Source organism: Sinohyriopsis cumingii, chromosome 19 (genome assembly GCF_028554795.1).
Source record: "Sinohyriopsis cumingii isolate HCF-2022 chromosome 19, ASM2855479v2, whole genome shotgun sequence".
NCBI lineage: Eukaryota > Metazoa > Mollusca > Bivalvia > Unionida > Unionidae > Sinohyriopsis > Sinohyriopsis cumingii.
The window spans coordinates 69422974-69438193 of record NC_142979.1 but is presented as its reverse complement, the minus strand read 5'-3'; the positions used below and the strand labels follow the sequence as shown (position 1 = coordinate 69438193).

At 36.0% G+C, this 15220-nt stretch overlaps 1 protein-coding gene across 2 annotated transcripts in view; it reads right to left on the bottom strand.

The window, feature by feature from the left end:
* The window catches only part of LOC149775912 (serine/threonine-protein kinase NLK-like), an 86685-nt gene extending 72315 nt beyond the window's left edge, over positions 1-14370 (bottom strand). For both annotated transcript variants that reach the window (XM_089943750.1, XM_089943751.1), the window contains exon 1: positions 13975-14370. In XM_089943750.1, coding sequence (XP_089799876.1) covers positions 13975-14156 — 182 coding nt within the window. In that variant the 5' untranslated portion in view covers positions 14157-14370. The remainder of the gene's footprint in view (positions 1-13974) is intronic.
* Positions 14371-15220: the final 850 nt, after the last annotated feature.

Below are 15220 nucleotides of genomic sequence, written 5' to 3'. Positions count from 1 at the left end.
ATGATAGCCAAGCTGAAAACTCCAGCACAAACAGTACCACGCAATATTCGTCTCCGTCACTAGTAACATCTGAAGAAATGCACAAAAATACTTTTGGTTTACATATGCTCATGAGGAATAAGCAGGGACTCAAACCCATATGGACAGAGGTGAAATGTCTGTGGCCAGTAAAGTCAAGTGCCTTAGGGAGTCTGAGTTAAAAAAAGCAATTACTCTCAAACAGTCTTCATACATGTGGAACTAACCTTATGTACTGTCACCAAAACTATTTTATTACTGATGATAATTAAAGGTAAAGGGTCTCAGATGTAATGATCAACCAGAAAAGACTCTTCATTCCATCAATGAACAATCCAGAATTGTATTGAAGAATGTGTTTAAATATGTATATCATTGATAAACATTCAACACATTATGCAGCGACAACAGTAAACATGTGGAAGCATCTGCAAAGTGTACAACAAATGACAGAAATCATAACGAGCGAGCAAGATCACAAATACATGTATGATCAAGTGAAGAGACAACGTACCAGAAAAGTCGCGAAAATAAACACAAAGGCTGAAATACAACCCAAAAGAGTGGATATCTGGAGAAATACGAGAGACCATTGTGTACTTAATATATCGATGGGTGCAACAATTTTCATAAATTGTTCAAGTATTCACACAAGGCAAGCTCCCACACATATAATGGCAGAGGAATACATAAAATTAAGCAAGAAAGTTCATTCCTCATAATTAGAGAGTATTGTGGCATCTAGATCTGATGGCGATTCATAGAGGAAACAATATAAACTCAGGGCCTTCAACATCTTCACTAGCCAAGGTTCTGATAACCCTATCTACACTTTGGCATATCGAACAGATATTTCTGAGCTTTGGGTCTGAGAATTTCATTGGATGCGACAGCAAGCCATTGCATCCACTCAAAATTAAGTTGTTTAAATCTGAACACTGTTCCTACGTGATCCAGACAAGAGGAGCACACAACTTGAATTGACTGATAAAAAAAGAAATTTTCATGTATTTGTCGGTGTTTGCACAAATACCTTTCACTCAAATTCACCTGTAATGGCTTCCCTCTGGTATAGTCATACTTTTGATGTTAAACTTACAAAGTATCAATTGCCACCAGTTTTCAGCAAATGTACAATACACCATGCTATTGGTTAGCTGGCATTAAATACTAAGGGAGGCAACACATGAAATCCAAAAGATGTCGATAGGACAAAGCACCAATATAGCTGTTCAATCATCCAAGGTGTAGATACGGTTATCGGAACCATCGTTAACATAGATGGGCCTTCTATTAAATTTGGAGGGTGACATCTTTAAAAAATAAAAGGAGGGGGGGGCTTGTGTAAAGTAAAAGTAGACAGGCAAATCACTTGGCTCCTGGTTGATAAAGAAGGCACCGAGCTTTGTTTTTGTATGAGTACTGATGGTGAAATACAGCTATTATTCCAATTTGAAGTTAATGAATAACAAATGTAGAATTATAAATTCAATTGGCTTCTGTTTGATTTTTACACAATCTGAAAAAATATAGGCAGGAGTAGTACAAAATTTATTTTGGTGATCATGTGGGTCACTGAAAAATAAGATCCAATTTTGTGCATAGCATATATATATTTCCAGCCAGCATCCTTCTACAAAATATCACTGTATTGGTTTAGATATGGTTGAAATGTAACACATACAATACAGTACACCATTTATAACTGTCCTAGGTTACTGGCCTTACTACTCCATGATTTCTAATATACACAAGCTATGTAGTTCAATGAACCTCTGATCCTTCTCAGGTTGAAAATTGCAAGGGCATTTATACCACACTCAATATTAAGAAAAAGGCCAACACCTCTGCTTTGGGTCAGCAGAGTAGGCAAGTGACCCAATAACACTGAAACATGGCAGGTTAATGACCACTGCTTATTTCTATTCACAGCCTAGAGGCATAAATCAACTGTGAAACTGATGGCTTGTAGATTTTCTGCGCGGTTTATATGGAGTCAAATATGTATTAATAAACTGACTGATAATTTAGAAAAAGTAAAGAACATATTCCAACATAAATTCCAGACACTGAATAAAGTTCAATTCAAGCTATTGTCAGTGCAAGTTTAGTTATTCCATAAGCATCTAAGACTGTTTCACTAGTGAGAAACATCAGAATATCTGACAGTAAAAGCCATATGTAAATGAAAATCCATGTGCCCAGCTCTAGGAAGAAGTTCGATTTCAGTTCAATTAAGTTTCTCTGTACCTGCCCATTCGCAAGCTAAAAAAAGTGAGGAAGAAAGGGGTAATTTTTCTTTTTGTAATGCTTCATGTTCTTCATGTGGTATACCCTGCAATCTCAGCACAGTACATATAATATATTTAATTGTGTATATGGACAGCATTCTACTATTGTATAAATGGTATCATATTTTCATCTTGAACTCAATGTCAAGGTTGGTTTAAATCAAATTTTGACAAATAAGGAATAAATATTTATATTTAAACTTTTCAGTTATATTTAATCATTGTATCTGAGATTTTCTGACTTCTAGGTCCTAACCTAGCCAAGAATAATTTGCGATCTTACAGACTCTAAGCACTTGGCATGTCAAAGAGAGTTTTGATGCCAATTTTAATGCAAGTAGGTATTAATTGTTAATAGTATAACTAGTGATATTTCTTTTGACTGGTGTGGTTGGATATAAAATACAATAATTTCTATTCATTAACACAACAGGATGACTTCATTTAAAGGTTGATTAATCTACCAGAAGTGTAGCACCAACAGGCAGAGTTTATGATAAGTTGTTTATGTGATAATTGTTTAGCCAATATCAAGACAAAATGGATAAATAAGTGTTCACAAATCATTCATTCATGCTTATAAATAAACTGTTACAATCTAGCCTTCATTATTGTTCTTGTACTAAAAAAAACCCTGACATATGCTAGTTAGGTGGGGGTGCAAAATAAACATGCATCAATATTTTCAAAAATATTTATCGGATATTCTGAAATTGTCTTACTACAGTGATCAAATTTAAGGCCAGTCGTTATTCTGTCTGTAGGAAGTGAAAGCACAGACCATTCTGAAAGTACCAGTCTAGCCATACTTGTAGTGCTGTCAGAATTTAGCTCTTTTTTTCAAATTATAGTTGGATTGGCTACATGAGATTAATCATTTCAAAAAGATGCCAACAGATTCAGGATCTCTTTTTAATGATACAACAAAAATATTTGGCTCTAAACGATGTAGTTAAAGGGCCAATTGATTCACCTGAACATGATTTGGATTTTTAACCAGTGTTTCCCATTATGCACGTTTGTGGATCCGAGATGCACACTGGAGAAAACTGACACACATGTTTTGTTGCTGTGTTTTTTTATGCAAAGGATTTGCATCAATCAATCAGGATTTATTTAAATTTTAGTGCTTTGGATGAGGGATGGCATCATGAATATTTTGAACATAGGCATAGTCTGGTTCCCTACACTGCACTCCACCATTCGTATGGTCGAGTGCAACGTAGGAAGCATACAAAACAGGGATCCAGACTAGCATAGGCAATGTTTAGACGGAGTAGCTTCCTCTAATCTCGCAAGTTCTCATGTGATTTCCATTGAGCTCATCAACATATCATAAGATTTTTAACGTCAATGCTTGTTGCACTAGAAAGTGATCACCAGATTAAAAAGACTTGGACTAAGAATCATTAGCAAAAAAAAGCAAAAGAACAGACCACAAAAGAGTAACTGTGGATCTAACTTTAATGAAAAACATAAAATAGTTCCTTTGACTGGAATATGGCACATCCATTAGGATTACCAGTGTGTCTTCTGACTGCATGATTGCGAAGACTGCAAAAGTGAATAATCCTTTCATGACAGGGTTTAAGAATTTGAAAAAATTGTTCACCACAAGAAATCAGTAAACTTGCAGAGACAAATACGTTATTTGGATTACAAAGCCAGGGGGATCATTGCAGATTTTGTTGGTTTATAACTTGCTGCAATAAAAGAAAGATCTTAAAGTTCAAGTGTTAACTAATTAGAGGATTAATCATTAGCCCTTTTAATTTCTGGATAAATGTGATCTAGGATGAAGTACAATGAAAGTGATGATAGTACACATTTTATGACAAGCAGTAAATTAACTGCCATTTGGCTAAAAAGATTTAATTGATTTTAAAAAGATTTAATTGGCTTTTGTATTGGCTTATATGTAACGTGTTGGTCTATAATATCGCTACAAAAATATGATACCTTTAAGGAGACTATTAAAAGTATGACTTTAAACTAAAGGAAAAATTAAACTATTAAAATTATTCTTTGAATGGGCAATGCATTTGTTTGTTAATTGTGCATGTTGGTTTATTTGTATTTTTAGAGACAGAGAGAGAGAGCAAGACAGAGTACATTATGAAGTTGCAATATCTTACTTCACGCTGAAAAAGTATGGGTGAATTGAAAATTTGTCAGTACATTTTTGACCCCCCCCCCACTTTTTATTTGAGCCCCCAGTTCTGACACCAAGGTTTTTTTTTTTAACCCTCAATATAACACCCCTGTGGGATACACTGATTAACATAGCTTTAACAATTTTCCAGTCATATTGCCACAATGTCTGCAGTGTGGCAGTTTATAGTGATGTCTACATGTGGGCATCATGCCACAGACATGTAGCATGATGTCCTACCCAGTCACATTATCTGGACACCAGGCTGACCAGTCCTAACACTAACCTCATTATCAGACATAATTTTGGTATTCCATTTAAAAAAAGCTGAAAATCTGAATGGCTAGCTTGGGGATCCTCCCCCAACTGGGTCTCGAGGGGCAGCGCCCCCAATCCAGGCATCCAGGGTGTTGAAGGCCCTTGGCCAAAAATGCATTTTACAATCATAAAAAACTGCTCCTGGTGTAACTTATGATCATAATATATAACAAAAGTATCATCTGAAAAACTAACAAACTTAACAAAAGTTTTCAACTTGACTTGAATAATTTCATAACATTTATGGTCGCATGAAATTGTTCCCCAATACTATTGGTGCTTAAGTTATTTTAAGTGCATGTCAGTGTTCACATCATAATTAAGTCACAATAATTTCTCAATTTTTGCAACAAATGTATTATACCTCTCTCTTTTTCATAACAAATCTGTACAATAAACACCCTAGTACATCAACTACAAAGATCTCGGAAACGCTTAATTGTGCGTATTTGGATGCCAATTTTTTTATCTGGGACGCAGAAAATCATTGAGGCGTGAGTCCTCCGTATGCATGTAATAGGTGAGCGGCAAAATTCAAAAACTTGCCAGTCCTGCTTCAGCCACCTGCTTTGAGGGAAAATGTGTTGATCAATAAGCTGTGCTGATATTTACAATGACAGAATTCAGTGACTGAATGACCTCTTGATGTACATGCATGTTGCCATTTTATAAGAGTAGATAAAAAAGAACATGATGCAAAAGCTGGGCGGCAAGTTCAAAGGCTTTGACTGATGGGCCAGGTGGGGAAAAAAGTGACTGAATTCAGGGGCAGAAAGACCCAGAGATGTACATGTGGTCATTTATAAAAGTACATCAAATAAACAACTTTAGCTTTCATTATTGTGTTCATTTCCAAATGTAGCGGAATAAGAAGTGCACATGACCTCAGAATCAAGACATGTTGAGACTTAAGACAAAATGACATTCGTAAGTGGGCGACAAGTCGTCTAAATATTTAAACTTTGCCTTCTTCTGTCAGGAAAGCGAAAACAATTTTGCCCTGTGATTATTTAAGTGGTACATTGACCATACGATATTTGTTTTAAATCCCCCTCGCCTTAGCCCGTTTAGTTTAAGTGTTGTAGTGAAATGTATTCATCAAGGCATCAGTAGGTAGGCCTAGTTTTTATATCAATTACATTGACAAACTCTTGTCCATTCACAAGCATTATGTTTTGATAGCTACTTGACCATTAACCCATTTCCGAGTAAGGTAGCAATTATCAATTTCATGCATGCTATCCTTTGATGATAAAATAAACAAACTCGTGTTTTAAGGTCAGAATCGGTGATCTGGATATATATTAACTGCCTCTTATACACTATTTCGTCATAAAATTAGTTTGAAACTGTAAGTGAACCAGTAGGCCTAACAGGAAATAATAGCGGACTTTGCAAAGTCTACGATGTACCAGTTTATTAGATTGATTTCTTAAATCATCGGGCAAATATATTCAGAACAAATATACAAATCATTGAAACCAAAGCCTATGTATTATTTTATCAAAGATTTAACTTTAAAATGCAAATTATGTAGGTCAGAAACGTATCGTATGTTATGTTGTGGAATTCGTGAGATGCACTTTAATGTCTAAGCTATTTTCTGACTTGACATGCATATGTGAAAATACAGGAAAAAAACAGCAAATCAGATACTATTTATTTGCCTAAAATTACTACAAGTACGCATGCAAATACATAAACCATAAATTTGCAATCCTGTCAATGGACTGTTGTAATGAAGCTATATTATAGTGAGCGATTACATTACAAAAACCTCTCCATCTAAAAATAGATGCACTCACGTCTGTGTTGATTCTGTAGGAAAGAAGGGAATGCAACTTTTGATGGTGGGACTCCTATTTTTACCAAATGGGAGTCCTGGACTCCTAGTTTTACAAAAACATGACATTTCGTGAGACAAGTGTCTACATCTATGTCGAAGACCCAATTTTTGTGTTGTTCAATTAGTACAATATTGATGTGATGATTTCATTGGAAGTAATAATGAAACTTCTCATCCTTGAGGATATATCTAAGTGCCAGTTCTCTGAAACTCGTTTGCCCACAATGGTCATTATCTGTGAAACCAAGCTCTTTATTTTACGAGGTATACATTTCGCTTGGCTGTCGTTTTATCTTTGATCAGTTATGAAAGAGTCAGTTAATTTAAGGTAGTTTATGTTACATACACCATGACATTTGTGTCTGATTGATCAAATGAATTGAGTTCATCCGACATACGACTGGGGCCGCTAGATTATAAGTTTGTAGGATTTTTGTGCCTTTTAACTTTTATTTGATTCCACCTCATTTGATTGATTCAAAAGACATAATTAACGTGATAATACAAAGGAGGCCAGCTTTTAATTCAGTGCAACAATACAACAAATACTTCCACAAGTCAGTTATCAAAACACGGTTGGCACTTAATTAGGTTCTCAGAGAAACACTCATGGAAATAGATCTTAGGTAGATTGATGCATTTTATGTTTAATTACAAGAGGACACACTGCAATTATGATGATTACACTTAAAAAGGAACTAAAAGATAGAACTAGAACACAAATTTTAATTGATAAAAATATTATTTAATTTGTATTTATTTATTAAAGTACTACCTCCACATGGAATAAGTGACATTTTCATTGATCAAAATTTCCTTACATATCATTAACTGCAGTGTACTAGGAATGTAGTTTGGAAAGAAAATATAAACAAATTGTATGACCTATTTTTAAATTTGATATTCATAGTGTTCACTAAAATTCCCAGGTCCTGTCTACCGTTTTTGACGATAAAATGAGCGATACATCAAAGTTTCCATTACCAACTTTGACTGCGATTTTCTTCAAGTTCAACAAATAGGGATCAATTTTGGGGGTATTTTCTGGTTTAAAAAATGGGACCGCGAGTGCTTCCTACTCAAATTTCAGGTGAAAATGACAAAAACCTCCAGGGGTTAATGTGTTAATAAAAGAGATATTATGGTTCAAGGGGAATTCAAAACAGTACAGTGAGGGGAATTAACAGCCTGTGTTTGGATGGACAAGAAGCACATATACACTCTATCAACAGCTGAAGATCCAGCAGGCATAGATGAGACAGTACAGCACAAATCCAGAAATGGAGAAGTCAGGGACATCAGAGCACCATCTATCATGCCAGAGTACAACAATAACATGAAGAGAGTGGACACTACAGACCAGCTGAGAACACAGTACAGTACATACAAACCGGCCAAAATATGGCGGTTGGGCCTGTTTTGGTTTTTGTTTGATATCACAGTCACCAATGGATTCATACTAATGAGAGAATCAGAACATCATGTCAAATAATAAAAGTGAATACAAGCACACAGATTAGTTGATTTTAATATTAATCTGTCAAAATTGCTTATTGGAGACTACCTGGAAAATGATATAGCAGCACTAGCTACAAACACAGGAGACCACTATCCTAAGAATGGTGAAAAGAGGGGAAGAGGTAGACAATGCAGTAAACAAAAGTGATGCCGGGAAGTTATTAATATGTGGATTCATTGTAATATTCATTCATGTGTGGATTGTTTCAAACAGTATCAAGTAGATCTTTTGAAGAATCGTTAAATGCTTGGGAAATAAATTGTTAGCATGAGTGTTCATAATTCAAGGTTTGTTAAGTGTTGTATTAATTTTTAAATTCTCAGTGAGAATTCTAAGGAAGAAAGGTAAGTAAAGAGCAAGGAAAATATGTCCATCTGTGTATAGCATTCACAGGATGTTAAGTTTACAAGTGAGATGACAATTGAAATTTCTGTGTACATAAAATAGAATTATTTCATGTGTTGATGATGTTAATAATTCTGTGTGAATTCATAATGGATTTTATGCATTATTCATGGCAAGAGAAGAACATCATTTGTTTTCACCTTTATGCACGAGTTTTATTTCCTCATGCAGCATGAAATTTATACCATTATGTCTGTAATTTTACTGAGAACTATTGTGCCAAATTTCAGCTTAATTAAACAAAATCAAATAAAATAACAAATTTAATTCAAGTAGCCTACTCAGTCTTTATAAAAATCTGCAAGCCCAACTGCTGTCAGCAAGTCTCAGGGATACAGGCAATGGTTAGGCTAACACTGCTCCAGGTGATCTCTGCAAGTATGTTGGGGGAGGGGGGGCTGCCTAGCTATTTGGCTCAGGGGTTAATGTGTTGAAGACCTGAAGGTAATCTGCTGATTTTCCCAAACTTTCAAGGTCTTGAAAATGCTGCCTCATTTTTCCTAAACTCTCAAAGACCATACGAACCATGTATAAGAGAGGTTATGAGAAAGACAATTTATGGTTTTTGTTGTTGTAGGGTTTAAAGGAGACCAGAAACCAATGGAAATATAGAATAATAATAAAAGTACTATAGCAGAAAACCTTATTCTGAAGTATCATCTGCGACCGTAATGCCAATATTTAAATATTGGCTTATCTTCTAGGAGCTGAATTTCCGTGACCTCGTATGCAAAATTTCCGCGCCTATTCGGTTACTTTCTGGATGTGACGTCATAGTAGCGACTCCAGCAGCCCAAGTGGAAGTTGCCAGAGTAAAAGACAAGACCATTTTGCGTTGCTTACGGGTGTATTAGAACATTAAGAAAAGCCTGTGGACATATTTTTTTTTCTTTTCCGAAAGATAAAGGCATATTGAAAGAATGGGTCCATTATTACAAACAAGTCGATTTCAAAGCAACACCATACAGCGCTATGTGCTCGTTACATTTCTCAAAGGAATGTTACGAGAGGGATCATGAAAAAATAGCAGCTCAAAGATACGCAAATGCTAGGCCTAGATTAAAAGTTGGCGCTGTTCCAGACATACCTTTGTACATTTTAAATCCTGGGAAACGTGTGAGATACGAAAATAGGCAGAAGGACGAGTAAGTGACCACAAAATGCAACAATCAATCCACATATCTTTTATCTAAAACAGCAGTGCTAAAAACAAATCTGATAACCCGACACCCTGGGCCCCTTCTGGTTTTAGTACCGGCCCATCCTGTATTCAAAGTGAGGTGCCCATCAGGCTTGTCGAAACAAAAATTGTTTGCCTGAGGAAACTTTGATCGCGCTGGTGAAATGAGTAAATGTATTTTCAAGATGTTAACATACATGCCTTAACACAGGACAATCTAAATCAAATCACCACTGTCCTAGGTGAAATTTAGATTTGATTTTAACCAAATGGAAGCTTTGCTAAAAATAAGATTCTAAACCTGTCGTGTTTCGAGAAAACAGAGTTTTCAGTACTCTTATAACAATTTAATTTTTTTTAAAAAATGCATTATATACATGTAGTATGCATAAACAGTAATCTATAGTAATTGGAACTGATATAAAACTATTCCTTGGGCAGTTTAAAAAGCAGCGATTAAAAAATAAGAGGTCAAAGTTTCACATTAACTGTCTGACAATAGAACGGGGGGGGGGGGGCTATTGACCCCCTCCCCTTGCCCCAATGTGCGACCGCCCATTTGACATGCCTTTTCTCCCTGTGATACGCCTTATTATTACCCCTTGACAAGCCCCTTTTGCATATTCTGGTCAGTTCTGGCTAAATTGCAAAATAGCTCAAGTTTTGATTTAAGTATGCAAACAATAAAGCCAGTGTGACTAATGAACCTAATCCTTATCCTTGCATTGATCTTGTGAAAAGGACTGCCCTTTGGACATACTTCAAAAGAAACCATGTTCGACAGTGTGTGTATGTGTAAGCACCAGCAATTGATTACCAAATAAACCATGCCTATTTTGTTGTTACTTACGATTCCATGGACTTCATTTTAACAGTTCAAATCTGCAGTCACAAGTTACCGTACATGTGGCAACTGTTTTTCTCAAGTTTTATGCCCCACCTTATTTCCTAATGTTTAAGTCTTAATGCATGTAACACTGTTTGCTGAATAAAATATTTATTCAGAATTAGTTCTTTAGGGCCACATATACTGCATGGTATATTTTGTTTTATTCCTTGTAATTTAATCATGGTAATTAAACTTTTCATATACGGTAGAGGAATGTCATGTGTTAACTGGCCGAGCTTCTTTGGCGGAAATGGAGATATGATTTTGTTTGCAGAGAAAATTTCAAAGTGATCATTCATTTAAGCTAATTGGTGACAATTTTATTCTTTTAATTTTTTTTTACTATAGTACTGTTGTAGTTGTTTTAAAAAAATCTGAAATTTACTTGAATGTTTAATCTTCACGTTCTATTTACTGAAGAAGAAAAAAAGAAGAAAAAATCTGTTGTATGATATTAATTATTTCGTCCAGTGCCGGGTTTAGACGTGTGTGCGTGTGATTTGAAATTTTAATGTAGCTTTAACAATTTTTCAGTCATATCGCTACGATGTCTGCAGTGTGGCAGTTTAGACTGTGGATTGCATACGTTATATTTAAAAATGGTTTAGGGTTGGGTTTTTATCTTCTGATACATGAAAATTGACAGACATAATGTAATAATCGGGACTTCGCTGCGCAAAATTGAGAGATACTACGAGATCGGGAGGTAGATGAGGAAATACCCCCAAAATCGGGAGGTTTTTCTCCCGGATTGAGAGTTGACAGGTATGAACTGTCTGGGCTTGTGGAATTTCATTCAGGAATTTAGTTTATTTAAGTCACCTGCCCGGGGCCTGTGCCTAACAAATTTCTTTTAGCACTAACCAGTACAGTACATAAACTATTATATCAGACTGTAGATTTAACTTCTGAATGTGCAACCCAAATGTGGTCTCCTGTCTACCTCGCTCGCCAATGTTTATGTTTGTATTCGAGGACTGGCTAGTATAGCGTCACGGTACCATGTGATCTGTTGTCTCATCAAAACTCGGCAATTTACGGAATCGTGGTATCTGCCACGCAATATAATCACTACCCGCTTACGATATTTAATTTATAAACATTGCAGTCGAATTAAAATCTGTAGAAAATCACATACACAAAAGGAAAATTTTGATTTCTAGTCTCCTTTAAGGCCATTTTTTTCAGCACAAGATAGGCTATACATGGCACCAGAATAAATGGTGGAGGAAGGACCCGGGAAAATCCAGTAAGGAACTACCGACCCACAAGAAGCTACTGGCAAGCTTTCTCACATACCCACATTGGCCGAACCTGAGACTTGAACCCACTCAGACAGAGGTGAGATGGCAATGATCTGTAACAGTGAGTGCTTTAGACTTTTGACTGGTCTGAGAGATTTGTATGCTTACTCAATCTCACTAGCAGTTTCAAGACTGGGCTGTCTTATTATTTTACTGTCATGACAAAGTAAAGATGCCAGCAGATATTTACACGTGTATTCAATAACTTTTCACAAGAAATCTTTCCGTATCTTGCATTAAAAGAATTCCAACCATCTCAATTATCACCAGCCCTTTAATCTAGCCATAAAAGGAAGGAGTGCTGATTGGCCAAAAGAATCTGAACATTAACCCGATCTAGTCCACTGCTCACAGAAAAATTTAAATCACAGGCCCAGGGTTGGTGACTATAAAAAATAACTTCAACAGGCCCCAACTTCTATTAAACACCTTTGTCTAGTATGGGTGGTGGAACTTTATCAAAACAAATCAGCCGTACAATCACAAGCAAGTGCTTATTACTGTCTTTCAATTAATATAATCCACGACTAAAATCATCATCGAACGTATTTTCTATTTATAGTAACTGCACAAGACACAGTTCCAAGAAAAAATGGGTTTCTTAAATTTGAAACCACATGCTACAGTTTCCATATAGTTTGATAACACCATGAATGTGATAAATTGTTGAAAGGGAAACATTTCTTTCTACACATCAAAATGATGCATAGATAACTTAAGTGTCAATCTAAATGCAAACACCATTCAAAAATCAAAGGATAAGTGTGAAACTGCAACCAATGTTCATACTCTTTAACCATTTTGTAAAGCTGTCATCATAACAAGTTTTTAAAAAATGGCATACTTTGCAACATGTTCTAAGATGGCAACAAGTAAACAGATTCTGCAAAAATTCCATATAATTGATGCACACCATATGCCAGGTTTGCTTGTTGCTTGTTTGGTGCTTGTTAAGGGTAGAAAATGCAGGGACAAGTAAGTATACAAAAACATTTTACTGAACCCTGCCAGGATAAGTGTTAATCGAGGTGTCCTTGCGGGTTGCATGAGCAACCCCACAATCAAGAAGCCACAGTGGCTCATAGGTCAGCATGGTTGATTTACTAATGAAATGGTGCAGGTTTGTATCCTACTATCAGACCCGACTGGGTCACCCATCGTGTGTCCTTGAACATGACACTTACTCAAACTGCCTTGGCACTAAATGAACTACTTGTGTTGCTGTGCTTAAGAAACAACATAAAGACCTAATCCCACCATTGAATCACTGTTGTTAAATGTGTGCCCTTGACAGATGGGTGACAACATTCAAATGGCATGCAAAAAAATTGTCTAAGACATGGATAATTCATCCAAAGTATAAACGGAATCCATCCCATATCTGGTTTTGTTAACACAGACAAATAAACACAACAATGTGTTGCAAGTAATGCACGACAGAAAAAAAGCTTTGCTTTTAAAGGTAATATCTGGACCATCAATTCTGTCCAGAATGTTTTACAACACCGTCACAGTGGATAGCAAAAATGATAATTATAACAACTTTATTAAAGACTGATTTAAAATTCTTTCCATTCTTTAAAGCCTTTAAAGCAAAAAGGTTTAAACCCAACTTCTTCAATTTTTTTAAACTTGCGAAATAAAAATTATAATGCAACGATTATTACCACCTGTATAACGCATAACATATATGCCTCAAACTTCACCAAACACAATGTAACTATTTGAAAAATTATCGCACTGTCATTCGTCTACGGAATTTTATTTTAATAATACATGTACCTTTGTCTACCGCACCCCATGACGTTAATCAGCTGAGAGCACATTGACCAAACAAAGACAGACCCGCGACGTATTGTCAATTGAGCTAAAAACATTATTTTCAGTGAGAAGGAATTAAGAGAATTAACAAATCTAAGAAAACTAATTATTCGCATCGAGTCTCCACTCGTTCAATCATCAACTACAAGGCGAAACAGATATAACATCGTGTTTCAACAGAGCCCGTCAGACAATGAAAGGTCATTCAACAGAGGGGGGGGGGGTACTCACCAAACAACACCAAAAGCTCCATATCCAATGGGTCTATCCGGCTGTACGTCCTGTGGCGGGACAACCTGATAATAAGGGACACCTACAGCTGCTGTAAGGATAGCGTGCTGCGATGGGAGGGGGACAGAGGCGCCCTGAAATGCCATCGTGTGTCGTGAGTGTCTTTGGCCGACCACCGCCATAAGGCAACTCCAACCCAATATCCCTGCTTAAATTTCGTTTGGATTGCAAAATCTAGGATAGAAACATGTCCTCTTTTGTGATGTGCACATCCAGCTGGGTGTCCCCTCGCTCTCTGACAAATAATTTTTCAACTGTTATCGAAATGGTGGAGTTTTCATATAAAGAACTACGAGGAACTAAATGGTTAGTACTGACTCACACGCGGCGAGCCAAGCACACAAAGAAATCACGTGATTTCGCCTCGCATTTTTCCCAAGATTCATTGGTCGGGAGTGGGGAACCAGTCATAAAATACTTAGGTGTGTCAACATGTATACATTGTCCGCTCATTTAGCCTCTGGCAATTAACAGGTGCTAAGTAAATTCAATACAAGTACTAATAACAGTATTTTAGATAAGGTGCTTAGTATTACAATGGTAAATAATCTCAAAGAAACTGGAAAGTTAATCTGTCCATGTCAACTATCTACGCGTTCAATAATAATAATAATAATAATACGCAGAAAAGCAACACCTATAAAATAAAAATGGGACGCATTAATATAATCACTTCAGAAAGATAGATAGGTAGATAGACACAGGCTCTCGCATTCTCTGTGCTCTGTAACAACTGTGCTTCTACGATTCATTATTAAAACTACAAAGACAATTAGTGATATATAATAAAGAGATATCATGGCTAAATAACTTCAAAACAACTTTTGAATCAATTCTGTAATATACAATAATTTGGAAAATACATCTCTCAGATCAGAAAACTATTATCAGGCATCTCATTAGAAGAAAGTAGTTCTGCAGATCTTGTTAGGAAGTAAATAAGGTGGGCGGGGGGAGATTCGTATATTAATGATTTTAAACATTGCTATGGGATTTTCAAAAGCGTATAGTAGTAACCAACGTTATATATGCTGACTGGGGAAGATCTATATTACGTAAATAATGATAACGAAGAGGGTGCTTTATTTGATACATTTTCCAATTTTCGAAAATTATTATTGTGTGCCACGTATAATTCTCAACAACGTACATACATGCACACGTACACACACACACACACATACGT